The sequence below is a fragment of the Crotalus tigris genome, unplaced genomic scaffold (genome assembly GCF_016545835.1).
Source record: "Crotalus tigris isolate CLP2741 ecotype Arizona unplaced genomic scaffold, ASM1654583v1 scf7180000017625.6296891, whole genome shotgun sequence".
Classification (NCBI taxonomy): Eukaryota; Metazoa; Chordata; class Lepidosauria; order Squamata; family Viperidae; genus Crotalus; species Crotalus tigris.
Genome location: NW_024096520.1, coordinates 1249220 through 1262739, shown reverse-complemented (window position 1 = coordinate 1262739; position 13520 = coordinate 1249220). Strand labels below are relative to the sequence as shown.

At 39.4% G+C, this 13520-nt stretch overlaps 1 protein-coding gene across 3 annotated transcripts in view; it reads left to right on the top strand.

Annotated features, from left to right (window-relative positions):
* LOC120303743 (sodium- and chloride-dependent betaine transporter-like) overlaps positions 1-13520 on the top strand; it is a 51062-nt gene that overhangs the window by 27299 nt on the left and 10243 nt on the right. For all 3 annotated transcript variants that reach the window (XR_005555529.1, XR_005555530.1, XM_039333466.1), the window contains exons 9-13: positions 1160-1284; positions 1803-1915; positions 2713-2850; positions 5286-5388; positions 12481-12581. Coding sequence is in view for 1 of the 3 variants with exons in the window: in XM_039333466.1 (XP_039189400.1) it covers positions 1160-1284; positions 1803-1915; positions 2713-2850; positions 5286-5388; positions 12481-12581 (580 nt within the window). In the remaining 2 variants the exon portion in view is untranslated. The remainder of the gene's footprint in view (positions 1-1159; positions 1285-1802; positions 1916-2712; positions 2851-5285; positions 5389-12480; positions 12582-13520) is intronic.

Below are 13520 nucleotides of genomic sequence, written 5' to 3'. Positions count from 1 at the left end.
CCCAAAATAATTGGAGTACCTCTTGAACACCATCAGTATTGACAAATTCATGATCAGTTGATTGCAAAAGGCAACTTTACTTGAAACAGCTTACATATTCTAGCAATATCTTTAACCCCATCACATGACAACATCTGCCTATCCCAGGTCCTTGGGAAGGACTTGATAGGTAGGTAAAAATGCCAAATCCAGTCTAAACATCTGGTTGACTGCATGACCAACCATAATAATAAAAATGCCATTTTAGTAATTCTTAGTTAAAACTTGAATTATTAAGTTTCTACCAGTCTTTAACTCTAACTGTAAATTAACCTCACATAATGAAATTAAATAACAGTTTACTAAATGTATAGTCCAGTTGCCATGACTCAACTTCCAGACAACTTTACCTGAATGACTGAGAATCTTCATCGACATACTAAGTGTATAGTATACAAGCTGACTACCAACAATTCCTAAGTTACTATCTTAGTAGATCATGGGAATGCCATAGATATGGTCTATTTAAAGTTCAGCAAAGCTCTTGACAAAGCCTTTCATGACTAGATGACTTCTAAAATCTCCTCCAACTCTCATTCTATGCTTCTATGATATGCTGTATGGTATGGATGTGTAAACTTTTCCAAAGGAATCTTAGACAAACACCATGATGATAAATACCAACCTATTCTTGCAAATGGGCAGCTTTTTTCCAGAGACAGCAAAAAAAAAAAAAAAAGTCTCAAATTGTGGTCACCACAGGACACCACAATTGGTTATAAACACACACTGTTGCCAAGTGCCTGAATTGTAATCATGGGAACGTGGGTGTGGTACAACAGTACAACACTGTAAGTTCAAGGACTGGACTTTTTTTTAGCACTGTTATAATATTGAACATATTGAACTATTAAACAAATGGTCATAAGTCAAGGATTACCTGTTATGATCAGCAGTGCAGTCCAGAAGACATACAGTAGGAGGGAAAGGGCCTAATGTTGGGTTACTATGACAACCAATCCAGCACTTCCATTTTCCTGGATGCCCAGAAAACCTGATTGTGTTCTATGGTGAGAACACAGATTGTGAGCTATTCCTCAAAGGCAGATTCTGTTTCATACTGATTATGTGACTGTTGCTTTATCTGATTCAATTTCTCTCTCTCTGGAATTTTCAACAGAGATTCCTTCATGCTCTGTTTCTTGAACAGTGCCACAAGCTTTGTGGCGGGTTTCGCCATCTTCTCTGTGTTGGGCTTCATGGCACAGGAACAAAATGTCCCCATTTCAAAAGTAGCTGAATCAGGTAAGGATCTGATGGCTGCAGAAGGAGATACCTAAATATAAATTCTATACTTTAGGAATAGGAGCCATGACATAAGCATAAGACTCTCTTTCCCAATCTAATTTTCTGTTTTGGTCATGCTGGCTGGAATTCTGTGAGTTGTCACATATGCTAACTTGGAGGAGGCCTTCCATATAATTTCTCTACAAGATGGGTAGAGAAACTCACGTATGTCTGATTTTGTTGATGTTCTCCACATTCATCTGATTTTGTCTCCCATACCTGGGAGGCACTAGATTGAGAAACACAGGTAGTCCCTGATAACTGTGTATTTGTCTATCTTAATCCAGTAAGCATGTTTGATAAGGCAGAAGCTGAAAACCGGTGTTCTTTGCATGAATTCCCATTCAACTCCAATCATCATATCCACTGGGATAAAGTTTTAACAGGAACTGTGATCTAATAACTGTTGAAAGGATGCTGGTTCTTTAGCTTAAGCTAATAGAACATTGCTTTGTTTCTTTTTCTTTGATTGACAGGTCCTGGCCTAGCATTTATTGCCTATCCCAAAGCAGTAACCATGATGCCTGTATCTCAGCTGTGGGCCTGTTTGTTCTTCCTTATGTTGATCTTCTTGGGGCTGGATAGTCAAGTATGATTTTTTTAATAAAAAAAAAAATAAGACCCTCTAATGTATTCTTAGAATGTAGAATATTTTTATATCTTTGTATGTAATACATCTTGCAGAAGAAATACAGTTTTCTTCTTTGGAAAGAAAGGAGCCCCATGAGTAAATGATGCTCAGCATTAATTGTTTATATAAATTTGGAGAACAGAACTTTGATCTGATGCAACAAAGATGCACAGATTCTTTGTAGCACAAATGCAGATGTAAGCTCTCTTGTGATGGATTCTTTCACCTTTTCAAATTGAACTGCTTTTTCTCAAGTAGCTTTTAAGAAAGAAAGAAATAAGAAGTTGGCAAAGGATTTACTCATATGTTCATTTATGATACACATGGCCACCAGGCATATAATGTCAGTGGATGGTTTATTATACTGACCATCAGTGGATGGTTTATTATACTGATCCTATTAGCTAAATGCTGTTCTTGAAGCTCTTGGGTTGTCCAGCAGACTCTGGATTTTAACAGATTTTGACAGAAAAATCCCAAGAATTAGAGGCCCTCCATAGACAAAACTTATGATTTCTTGTGTGTGTGTAGAAAGAATTCTTAAATCCCATCTGGGGTATATTGAAAATGATGGGAAAATCTCTGACTTGTAGCAATATATCACAACCTAATCTAGGAATACATATGTGCTAAAATTGCTACAGGAAGCTCTTAACTAGCAAAGAAAGAAAAGAGAGAGGAAGAAAGCTAAAGAGATTAAGAGCCAACAAAGGGAAAATTTGGAATTTGGTCTTCTGACATTCTCTCTTCCCCAGTTTGTCTGTGTCGAGAGCTTAGTGACTGCCATTGTTGACTTGTTCCCGGAGGTCTTCCGTAAGAAAGGACGTAGAGAGCTGCTGATCCTGGGGATTGCTGTGATTTGCTATCTTATTGGCTTGCTGCTGGTCACGGAGGTGAGAAGAGGAGGTCAGTGGGAGGAAGAAATACAACTGCAAAATATATGTTACTACTGTAATATTAGCAACTATCCTCCAACATTTCAGCCCACATGATTAAGTTACCCAAATGATCATCAGATCATAAAATGCATTCAATTTACATACATTCTCTTCTCTTCCTCCAGTATTCATTCCTATTTTCTGGCACCTATTCCAAGAAATCACAATCCTGTTTTGTGCTTGCTTTTAGAATGTCCTTGAGTTATAATTATCATCCCAATATTTAGGGATACTTATTTCTGTAATCCGATGTCTACAAGGTCACACATAATATCATCTGTGAAATTTCTGGAAACAGATTAAATCCATTCTGTCCTTCTATGAAGGAGATGAACTGTTTCAAAATTTGATTGATAAAAAAGATAAATAAATAAATAGGAAGGAAGGAAGGAAGGAAGGAAGGAAGGAAGGAAGGAAGGAAGGAAGGATATACCCTTGCTAATAGATATGCATACAGTCTATGGAAATATCACATGTGCACAATTACAATTTGAACTTGGTCAACACTTGAACAGGATTTTTTTTAAAAAAAATATATGGCATTTTTGTTTCTCCATTTTTTTAAAGCCATGACCAGACCACATGGCTATTTCCTTTGTGATTGCTACTCAAAATAACAAGTGTGCTATTTTGCTTCCTTCATAGATACTTATTGCAGACAGCATAGTGGGCTTAAGTTGCGGAAGGTCTATAATCAGTATAGTCATTTTGGTATTATTTTTTAATTGAAACTTGAAAATGGAACTTTAATGATCAATTGATCATAACCAAATATAGAAGAGCCTACTGCAGGTAATGAGATTCGTTATCCAGGACATGAAAAAATATTTTAATGAAGGAGTAATATGGGTAGGGAGACAACTACAATGATATGAGATTTTTATCCTTATTTCTTACTCTTATTCTGGGGTAAGTAGGAGAAAGAGCTTCTTACTTAAAGGAGGATGACATGAAGCCATGTTATCAGAAGAAGAAGACAAATGGGAGAGGAGAGGAGAGGAGAGGAAGATTACCACATAGATTTTAAGTATGTAGATGGATGCTAATAGAATATGCTAAAGAAGCAATAGAAACCTAAAGAAGCAATAAGTAATAATTGAATAAGTAAATAATTATCTTCAGCTCTCTATCATTTAACTGCATCAACCAATTCAGAAATACTAAGAATGCTTACTGAATTTGTATGACACCAAGGAGGAGCATCACAGGAGAAAGCAAAGTTGCATGGAAAAAGCAGGAGTGGAGAGTTGTGAGAAAGATTGAGACAACTCTTGAACCTTGGACAGCTCCAGGAGGCCTTTGACTGCTTGCTGTCATTGGTTACAATTCAACCCTCTGATCTGAGAGTAGGACCTGATGTCCCTCAAGAGCTTGAAAGGGATGGGAATGACAGGTTTTCAAAGACTGCATTTGAAAATTAATCTTGAACCAGTTCAGATTTCTACTGGGATTTTGTCTCCTTAAATCAAAAGTTATCACATCCCTCTTTTTTTTCCTGGACAGCTAATTCATGGTTTCCTCACTTGCTCAATCATCGGTATCTCTGAGGTCTGGATGAGGTTTGGCAGCTGGTTTTCCTCAACATGCAGTATGCCAATTGCACTTCTAGAGATAATGCTTTCTTTTCTTGTTGCTTGTGTCTCAACTCAAATTCCAACTGGAGAGAAATCAGAATGGTGACCACAAACCTTTTATCCTATAAGACTGGATGTAGGATAAAGGCCATTTATAAAATGCTTGCAGTTTTTTACTGATTGGGAGAAGAGGAGTAGATGCCAGACGAGTAACTAGACTGCAAATTTATGAAAACATGCCTCAGGCAATAGGGTTTTTTTTCCTCCAAAGAAGTTAATAGGTTCAGATTTTGGCGTTAGCTTTTTGTTTTAAAGCTAAAGCAAGAAATTCTTTTACTCATTCTTTGATTTATATAGCACAGAATGAGAAATAATATGTGCAGGTAGTCCTGGATGTACAAGCACAGGTGAGCCCAAAATTTCCATTGTTAAGCAAGACAGTTAAGTGTTAAGTGAATTTTGCTGCATTTTACAATTTTTCTTGGCACAGTTGTTCGGTGTATCAGTGCAGTTGTTAAGTTAGTAACATGGTTGTTAAGTGAATCTGGCTTCCCACTTCATTTTGCTTGTCAGAAGGTCACAAAAGGGGATTACATGATCCCAGGACACTGAACCGTCATAAATATGAGCTCATGGCCAAGCATCCAATTTTGATCATGTGACCATGGGGATACTGCAGTGATTGTCAGTGGAAAAACTTTTTTTCCCACTGCTGCCATAACTTAAAATGGTCATTAAATGAATGGTTTTAAGACAAGGACTACCTGCATGTTTGTTGCTTTGGGTTCTGACCCTTTTGCTTTGTGGTTCTTGTAGGGTGGGATGTACATCTTCCAGCTGTTTGATTATTATGCAGCCAGCGGCACGTGCCTTCTCTTTCTTGCCATCTTTGAAGTCATCTGCATTGCTTGGGTTTACGGTACGTAAGGCATTCAATTACATGAAGGCAACGTTTGATGCACAGGGCTCCCTTTAAGAATGAAGACACATTTGACACACTAGAACAGCTCTCTAGATGTGTGTCAAGACTGCATTGCTCAATTGCAGGCCTGGGAATTCTGAGAATTGTATTCCAACATACCTGCAAGGCAGCAGGTCCAAGCAGATGTTATTTTTTCTCTCTTTTGATCAGCCTTTTTACTTCCCATCTAGCTGTGCCTATTCCAATTCTTTTAGTTGGATGAGTCTTCTGGTGCACTCATTCTTCAATTCATATATTAGACCAGTAGTGGCGAACCTATGGCACAGGTGCCAGAGGTGGCACTCAGAGCCCTCTCTGTGGGCACGCGCACCATTGCCCCAGCCCCACCTTCCCCTGTGGCCCCCTCCTCACCAGCAGCCCCCCCAGAGGAGAGTAGCCCCCAGGCGTGGCCCACACGGAGCAGCACAGCCAAGGACATGGCAGACGGGCAGCAGGGACAAGACTCCGCCCTCGCACCCCGTCACACATGATGCTGCGGGGTGCGGGCAGAGGACTTAGCTGCCATGGTGCTGCAGGGCCACCTGGGCGATTTGTGGTGGGCCATGGAAGCAGCTGGCCCTGCAGGTGGGCGGGGCAGGGGGCGAGTGAGGGCGGGGTGTTTTTTGGGCACTCAGTGTCTAAAAGGTTTACCATCACTATATTAGACGAACACAGTTCCTGTCAGCTTGTGATACAAAATTTTTCATCACATTTTAAACAACAGCAAAGGTTAAGGCAGACGTTTGGACCAAACTATTCCAAACTCTAAACTACTCACTCCTGCCCCCCCAAAAAAGAAAGGAAAAGAAAAAATAAAATAAAAGAGGGGGGAGTCAGATTTTTGCCCCCATCTACTCAAGAGTCCCAACATGGAATCTGGTGGGCTACATTATTATTATTGTTGTTGTTGTTGTTGTCCCAACAGCAACATACTACCCCTTCCTTCTCCTCTTTCCCCACAACAACTTGTGAGCTGGATTTGGCTGAGAGAGAGTGACTGGCCCAAAAATCACCCAGCCAGCTTTCATGCTTAAGGTGGTACTAGAATTCACAGTCTCCCAGTTTCTAGCCTGGTGCCTTAACCACTAGATTGAACTGGCTATATATACAGTTCAAGGACGTGTATTTTAATCCCTAAATTAAATACTGGGGTTTCCCCCCCTCTTTTAGATACAGCCACCACAACATGACTTATAATTACACAATATCAAGGAAAACAATGCAAAAATTGAATAGTGAAAGTATTGAACTTAAGCCTTAGAAATATCTCCTTTTAGAGCAGGATAAACAAAAGACAAGCAGCACACATTTTCCCCCATTTGTTGCTGGCTCAAGCTGCCAAGATTTTTCGTCCTGATGATTCTGCATTTCTGAAACATTAGAGGGAACTGATGCTGAATCCCAGTTGCTTAGGAAGAAAGCAAGAGAAATTACTGAATCCAACTCCTTTCTGAAGGTTTCCCTTAGCATCTGGTAGCTATTGTGGGAATCAAGTGCTGAACCTTGATTTGATCCAGAGCACTTCTTATATAATGTTTTTAAACAGATGCTATCTGCAGGCTCTTAAATGCTTCGTAACATTTAAAATTAGGATGAAATCCTCATTTCCTGTTTTTATTTTTTTCTAACTGAATGGGCTGCACTTATTTTGTTGTGCTGCTAGATTTGAATTTGAAGGGTTTCTTTTTCCACTAGGGAGATGATGACAGTACTGTTCAAGGTCAGAACAAACTCATCTGTAGGACATTCTTGCAATTGGGCTAAAATGTCTCTCCGCTATAACATAATTTTAAAGGATCCAAATAATCCACTTCATGTTCATGTTCAGTCCAGTTAGCCACCAATACAACACATTTTTACCCGTGTCTCTGGTAATGTAAAATCATGCTACCCATTGTCATTTCTGGAAAGTACCTAAGGAGACTATTTTTCATTGTATCACTCGTCTCTTTAGTCTAGTGGTTAAGGCACCAGGCTAGCAAGCAAGAAATTGTTAAGTTCACATCCCATCTTAGCCATGAAATCCAGCTGGATGACCTTCGGCCAGTCACTCTCTTTCAGCCCAGCCCATCAAACAGGGTTTTTTTTCTTTTTTTTTAATATTTTTTTTTATTTTCCATTTATTCATACAAAATACAATTCAATTCACAAGATAAAATAAATTCCTAACCATTGGTACCACCTGCCCATTCCCCCCAGACCGCGTCCACCCTCTCTAGTACCTTCCCTACTTCCCTCCTCTTTCTCTCCTCCCCTCCCCTTCTCCTCTAACCATCCTACTTCCTCCCTGCACCTACCTCCCCTCTCATCCCTCTCAAACACATGAACGCAGCATAGGGGAAATGCCCAAGTGGCACCTCTCTATAAACTACCATGACTATATTATCATTACCCACCCACTCACCCACCCACCCACCCTCAACCCTCCCCCCCTCACTTCCCAGAGCAGAGTACAGGGTTATTAATAAGAAAGTTAACAATAATTTAAAAAAAGGAAAAGAAAAGAAAAAAAACCATCATACTTAACCTTTAACTCCCCTTAAATTAAGTCATATAAACAAATCTCTACAACAGTTGCTATAAAATTTACTCATAAAATAAATGAAACTTTGTAGTCCCATACTTTTTCTGAATATAATCTATCCATCTTCTCCATACAATAATATATCTTTCTTGTGTATGATCCTTCAAATAAGCAGAAATTTTTGCCATTTCTGCAACCATCAAACAGGGTTGATGTGGTGGGAAAAATAGGAGGAAGAAGGTGTCCCCACATCATGAGTTGTTTGTAAAAATAATAAAGGTGGAATACCTTTAAATTAAAAAAAATAATTAAAGAATAATCTTTCCCATTAGGCAGAGGGACTGGATGGTCTTAGTCAATCATTGTTAGAGATGCGTTCTGGGTTGTTAAATTAGTTTTGCAACTAGGAAATTTTTTCAGCCTTTCTCAGCCACTCTTTTACTTAGAGGAGGAGGCCAGAGACCATGGGTCAGTTGATTGGATTTAGTTTCTCCTACAACGTAACTGACTGGGTAAAAGAACTTTCTCCTCATTTACTCGGAATAATGATTGCTGTTTTAGATTATTGCAAGACAAAACATTCATAGCTATTTTTGTATCAAAATAGTGCATCTGGATATTATTAAGAATTCCCTGATTTCTTTAACTCTTTAAGTTCTCCCTCATCCTCCCATCCAGGAAACCCTCACCCAGTTTTGATATGAAAAACACATGTCCAGGGTGTCTGATTTGGCAGGCCAGATCCTCTTTGTTTACACCATGAAGCATAATAGCAAATGTCGTGAATAAAGACACATGTTTCTAGGCTTGTCTGTTGCCAGCCTCGAAAATACCGCCCACAGCTTGGCAGAATTCCCTCCTGCCTGTCAAGCAGATGGTTGTTGCTAAAAAGTGAGGATTTACTGCATTCTGATTTATTCCTTTGAAAGATCTTCTAGTTTCCAGCCAACTTGTTGTTGTTGTTGTTGCAACTGCCAAAGGGAACAGCCTGCGAGGACTGAAAGGGGTGGAAGGAATCCTACTTTTTACAAAACCTAACACACTTTGGGAGTTGTTGTAAATTGGAAGCCAGAATCTAAAACTACATCACTTCACTATTGCTTATTATTGGGAAGGAAAATTAAGGAAGGAAACCATCAGCAGTAGAAGGAATGTTGGTATTGTTTACTGTGACTCCCTCCAGTTTTGCAGATTCATTTTACCTTTAGTGGAGAGCTGATTGTATAACTTCTAGGATGGGCCTACATCCTGGAACTCAGTTGCTTAGCAACCAGGGAATATTCACTCTCAACAGTAGCATTGTTTTGGAAGCTAAGCAAGCTTAACAACTGGGCACAACTGATTCCCTTCTGGCCCTTATCAGCAATGTGATTTTGTTGATTAGGGTATAGAAGAGCAAGGGAACATATATTTCTCTCTCTCTCTCTCTTTCCGCTGCCAAGATCAGGGATAGATCAGGTCCTTTGAGATTCTTGTAGAAGACTTAGAAAGCATAGATGAAAGTGATGGATGTGGGAAGCTACAGTGCAGGAAGCTCTGGAGCAGTGTCTCTCAACTTTAGCAACTTTAAGATGCTTGGATTTTAATTCCCAGAATTCCCCAGCCAGCAACGCTGTCTGGGGAATTCTGGGAGTTGAAGTCCACACTTCTAAAAATTACTAAAATTGAGAAACACAGTGCTGGAGGGTCACAAGTATTACATCTCCGTGAAGTGAATTTATTTACAGAAGTGGGGGGGGGAGTATTGCCTTTGTATTATATAAAGAAATGGCAAAGACTGTTTTGACATGGCCAGAAATAATTCAGAATTGAAGGGCAATTCAGATAGCATGATGAATAAGCAAGAGAGGAATAACTAAGATTATAAGAATATGTCAGAGATTTGTAATACATCACCTGTCAAGCGCTAGGGAAATCAGGAGATCCAGGCAGTTCAAATGGATATAAAGATTTATTGTAAGTTTAAGCTCTCCACATGAATCTGAACTACTAGTGATCAAAGCAATTTGGAGGTAAATAAGAAATTCATGATGAGCTGTTCTTAGATCTCTTGGTGGGTGCAAAGGGACTCATGACTGATGACACATTTGACCCCTCCCTCGGGCTCAGTCTCCCTCAGGTTCATCTCCTACATAATAATAATAATAGTAGTAGTAGTAAAGTTGGAAGGGACCTTGGAGGTCATCTAGTCCAACCCCCTGCTCAGGCAGGAAACCCTACACCATTTTGGACAAATGGCTGTCTAGTCTCTTCTTAAAAACTTCCAGTGTTGGAGCATTTACTGCTTCTGGAGGCAAGCTGTTCCACTGATTAATTGTTCTCACTGTCAGGAAGTTTCTCCTTAGTTCTAGGTTGCTTCTCTCCTTGATTAGTTTCCACCCGTTGCTTCTTGTCCTGCCTTCAGGTGCTTTGGAAAATAGCTTGATTCCCTCTTCTTTATGGCAGCCCCTGAGATATTGGAATACTGCTATCATATCCCCCCTTGTCCTTCTCTTCATTAAACTAGACATACCCAATTCTAGCAACCGTTCCTTATATGTTTTAGCCTCCAGTCCCCTAATCATCTTTGTTGCTCTTCTCTGTACTCTTTCTAGAGTCTCAACATCTTTTTTACATCGTGGTGACCAAACTGGATGCAGTATTCCAAGTGTGGCCTTACCAAGGCATTGAAGAGTGGTATTAATACTTCACGTGATCTTGATTCTATCCCTCTGTTAATGCAGCCTAGCACTGTGTTGGCCTTTTTGGCAGCTGCAGCACACTGCTGGCTCATATTTAGATGATTGTCTACTAGGACTCCGAGGTCCCTCTCACAGTTACTACTATTGAGCATGGTGCCACCTATGCTGTACTTGTGCATTTGGTTTTTCTTGCCTAAATGTAGAACCTTGCTTTTTTCACTATTGAATTTCATTTTGTTAGTTAGTGCCCAGTGTTCAAGTCTGTCCAGATCCTTCTGTATCTTAAGCCTGTCTTCTGGAGTGTTGGCTATTCCTGCCAGCTTGGTGTCGTCTGCAAATTTGATGAGTTCCCCATCTATTCCGTCCAAATCGTTGATGAAGATGTTAAAGAGCACTGGGCCCAGAACAGAGCCCTGGGGCACCCCACTACACACTTCCCTCCATATAGATGCAGTTCCATTGAGGACCACTCGCTGAGTACGGCCAGTCAGCCAGCTACGGATCCATTTGGTGGTGATTCTGTCTACCCCACATTTTTCTATCTTATCAAGTAGTAGGTTGTGATCTACTTTATCAAATGCCTTACTGAAGTCCAAGTAAATTATGTCCACAACATTCCTCTGATCCACTAATTTTGTCACTTCGTCAAAGAATGCAATAAGATTTGTCTGGCATGATCTATTTTTGACAAACCCATGTTTGTCAAAACCCACATCCCCATTGTTAACTGATCAGGTGCTTAGAATTTGCCTTACATGTAACCTGGGTCTATGTAACTGACCTATTTTTTCCAGTCCCTCCTCCTACCCCAATTTCAATCTTGTATCAATTTAACTACTCTAGGCATCTCATGAACTTCAGCTTATGTCAGTTTATTGCCTTTTAATACAATGTGTTACTCATAGAAGGTCCTACCAGATTTTTGGGTTGTTTTTTTTTTGCCATTGTAAATTAACATGACTGTCCTTCATGTTGCTTAGAATAGTTCAGATGGAACAAGAAAACCTCTTAAGCTCTTTTCTTCCTTGAATTATCCAATTGCCTCCTTTGGCACCATTTGTCAGATGATACAATGGCTACCATTTTGTTGCCAAATCAGATTCTTCCATTTCTGCCTCTTGACTAGTGCAATGGGATTGCCTGCTTTTATGCTAAAAGATTGTAAGAGTTAAAAGTCCAATTTATCTGGGACTTGGTAATAAAGGCTTTTTATGGCCATAAATCTCCTTAAATTTAGTAAGCATTTACTACCGAGTTGACAGGTATAAGTTCCCATTGTTATTATTCTAATGTTTCAATAAAAACTGTAACATTTGCCTTTCATTTTAGTTTTATAAATATGATTTTAGTATGTCTGTCATCTTGAAAGGATTAATTCTAATTGTACAGAGGTCTGAGAGACATGATTTAAAACTCTAATCATGAAGGTGACAAAATTGCCTTTATCCCTTCGACCAACCTTTCTCAGCCTGCTGATATGTTAGACTACAGTTCCAATCATTCAGACTATCTCACATTTTCCTAATGTCCAATAATACAGGTATGTCTTCTATTGCCCATGATAGCTGGAGATTAGGGCAGCCACAATCCAATTTACCTGAAGGTAACACTTTCTAAAAGAATGGTAAGAATTCTAATCCAGAATCTTGAGAAATACTGAATGATTTGAAGGGCTGTAGAAAATTGGTTTAAGCTAGCAGATTCCTATGGAGAGCTTTAGATTGCTTTGATCTCCTAGAGAAGATATACAATTGAATTCCAGGCCAGAGGGGTGGCTTTTTTCTTTATCTGTCTGGTTTCTGACAGCATGAGGTTTATATAAAATTCTCTTTTGTAACGGTCAAGGAGCTGATCGGTTTTATGACAATATTGAAGATATGATTGGCTACAAACCCTGGCCCCTGATTAAATACTGCTGGCTCTACCTCACACCTGGAATTTGTTTGGTAAGTGCATTGACTATGTCTTTTACACATGTATGGCAAGGGTGGTGATGGTGTAGAAAAAAATCTTTAACTTCCCTTGCCTGATATTACAAAAATATTACTATTAATTGTATATTTCTTTCTATTAGCATTATTCTTTTTAGTAATTCCTTTTAGCTATTTTTAATTTAGTTTAATTATTTTTATATGATCTATTCAAGTGTTTTACAATGAGATGCCAAAGGTAGGAATCTACAGGAAGAGAAATAGAGATACAGATATACTTTGCAAATACATCAGTGGGGGTCCTTGGTGCTCTTTCACTTGGTGGTTTTTCATGCAGACATTTCATTACCAAACTAGATAACATCATCAGTTTGGTAATGAAACATCTGCAAGAAAATCACCAAGCTCAGTGAGCACGGAGGAGCCTACAGTTAACCCTGAACTACAAATATACTCATCTATTGTTAGTTATATCAATAAATGGCACAGCACAAAATGAAGCAGGTTTAGATAAAATGTCATCAAGACATGGTCTTATTTAAATAAGAAGGCCTAGAACAGAGGTCTTCATACTTGGCCCTTTTATGACTTGTGGACTTTAACTCCCAGAATTCCTCAGCCAGCGTGCCTGGCTAAGGAATTCTGGGAGTTGAAGAACACTAGTCATAAAAGAGCCAAGTTTGAAGACCCCTGACCTAGAACTAGAAAGAAATTTCCTGACAGTTAGAACAATTAATCAGTGGAACAACATGCCTCCAGAAGTTGTAAATGCTCCAACACTAGAAATTTTTAAGAAGAGACTAGACAACCATTTGTCTGAAATGGTATAGGACAGTGGTGGTGAACCTATAGCACGGGAGCCAGAGGCGGCACTCAGAGCCCTCTCTGTGGGCATGCGTGCCGTTGCTCCAGTCATCAGCCTTCAGCTGGGTTTTATAAAACCTTTTTGCTTTA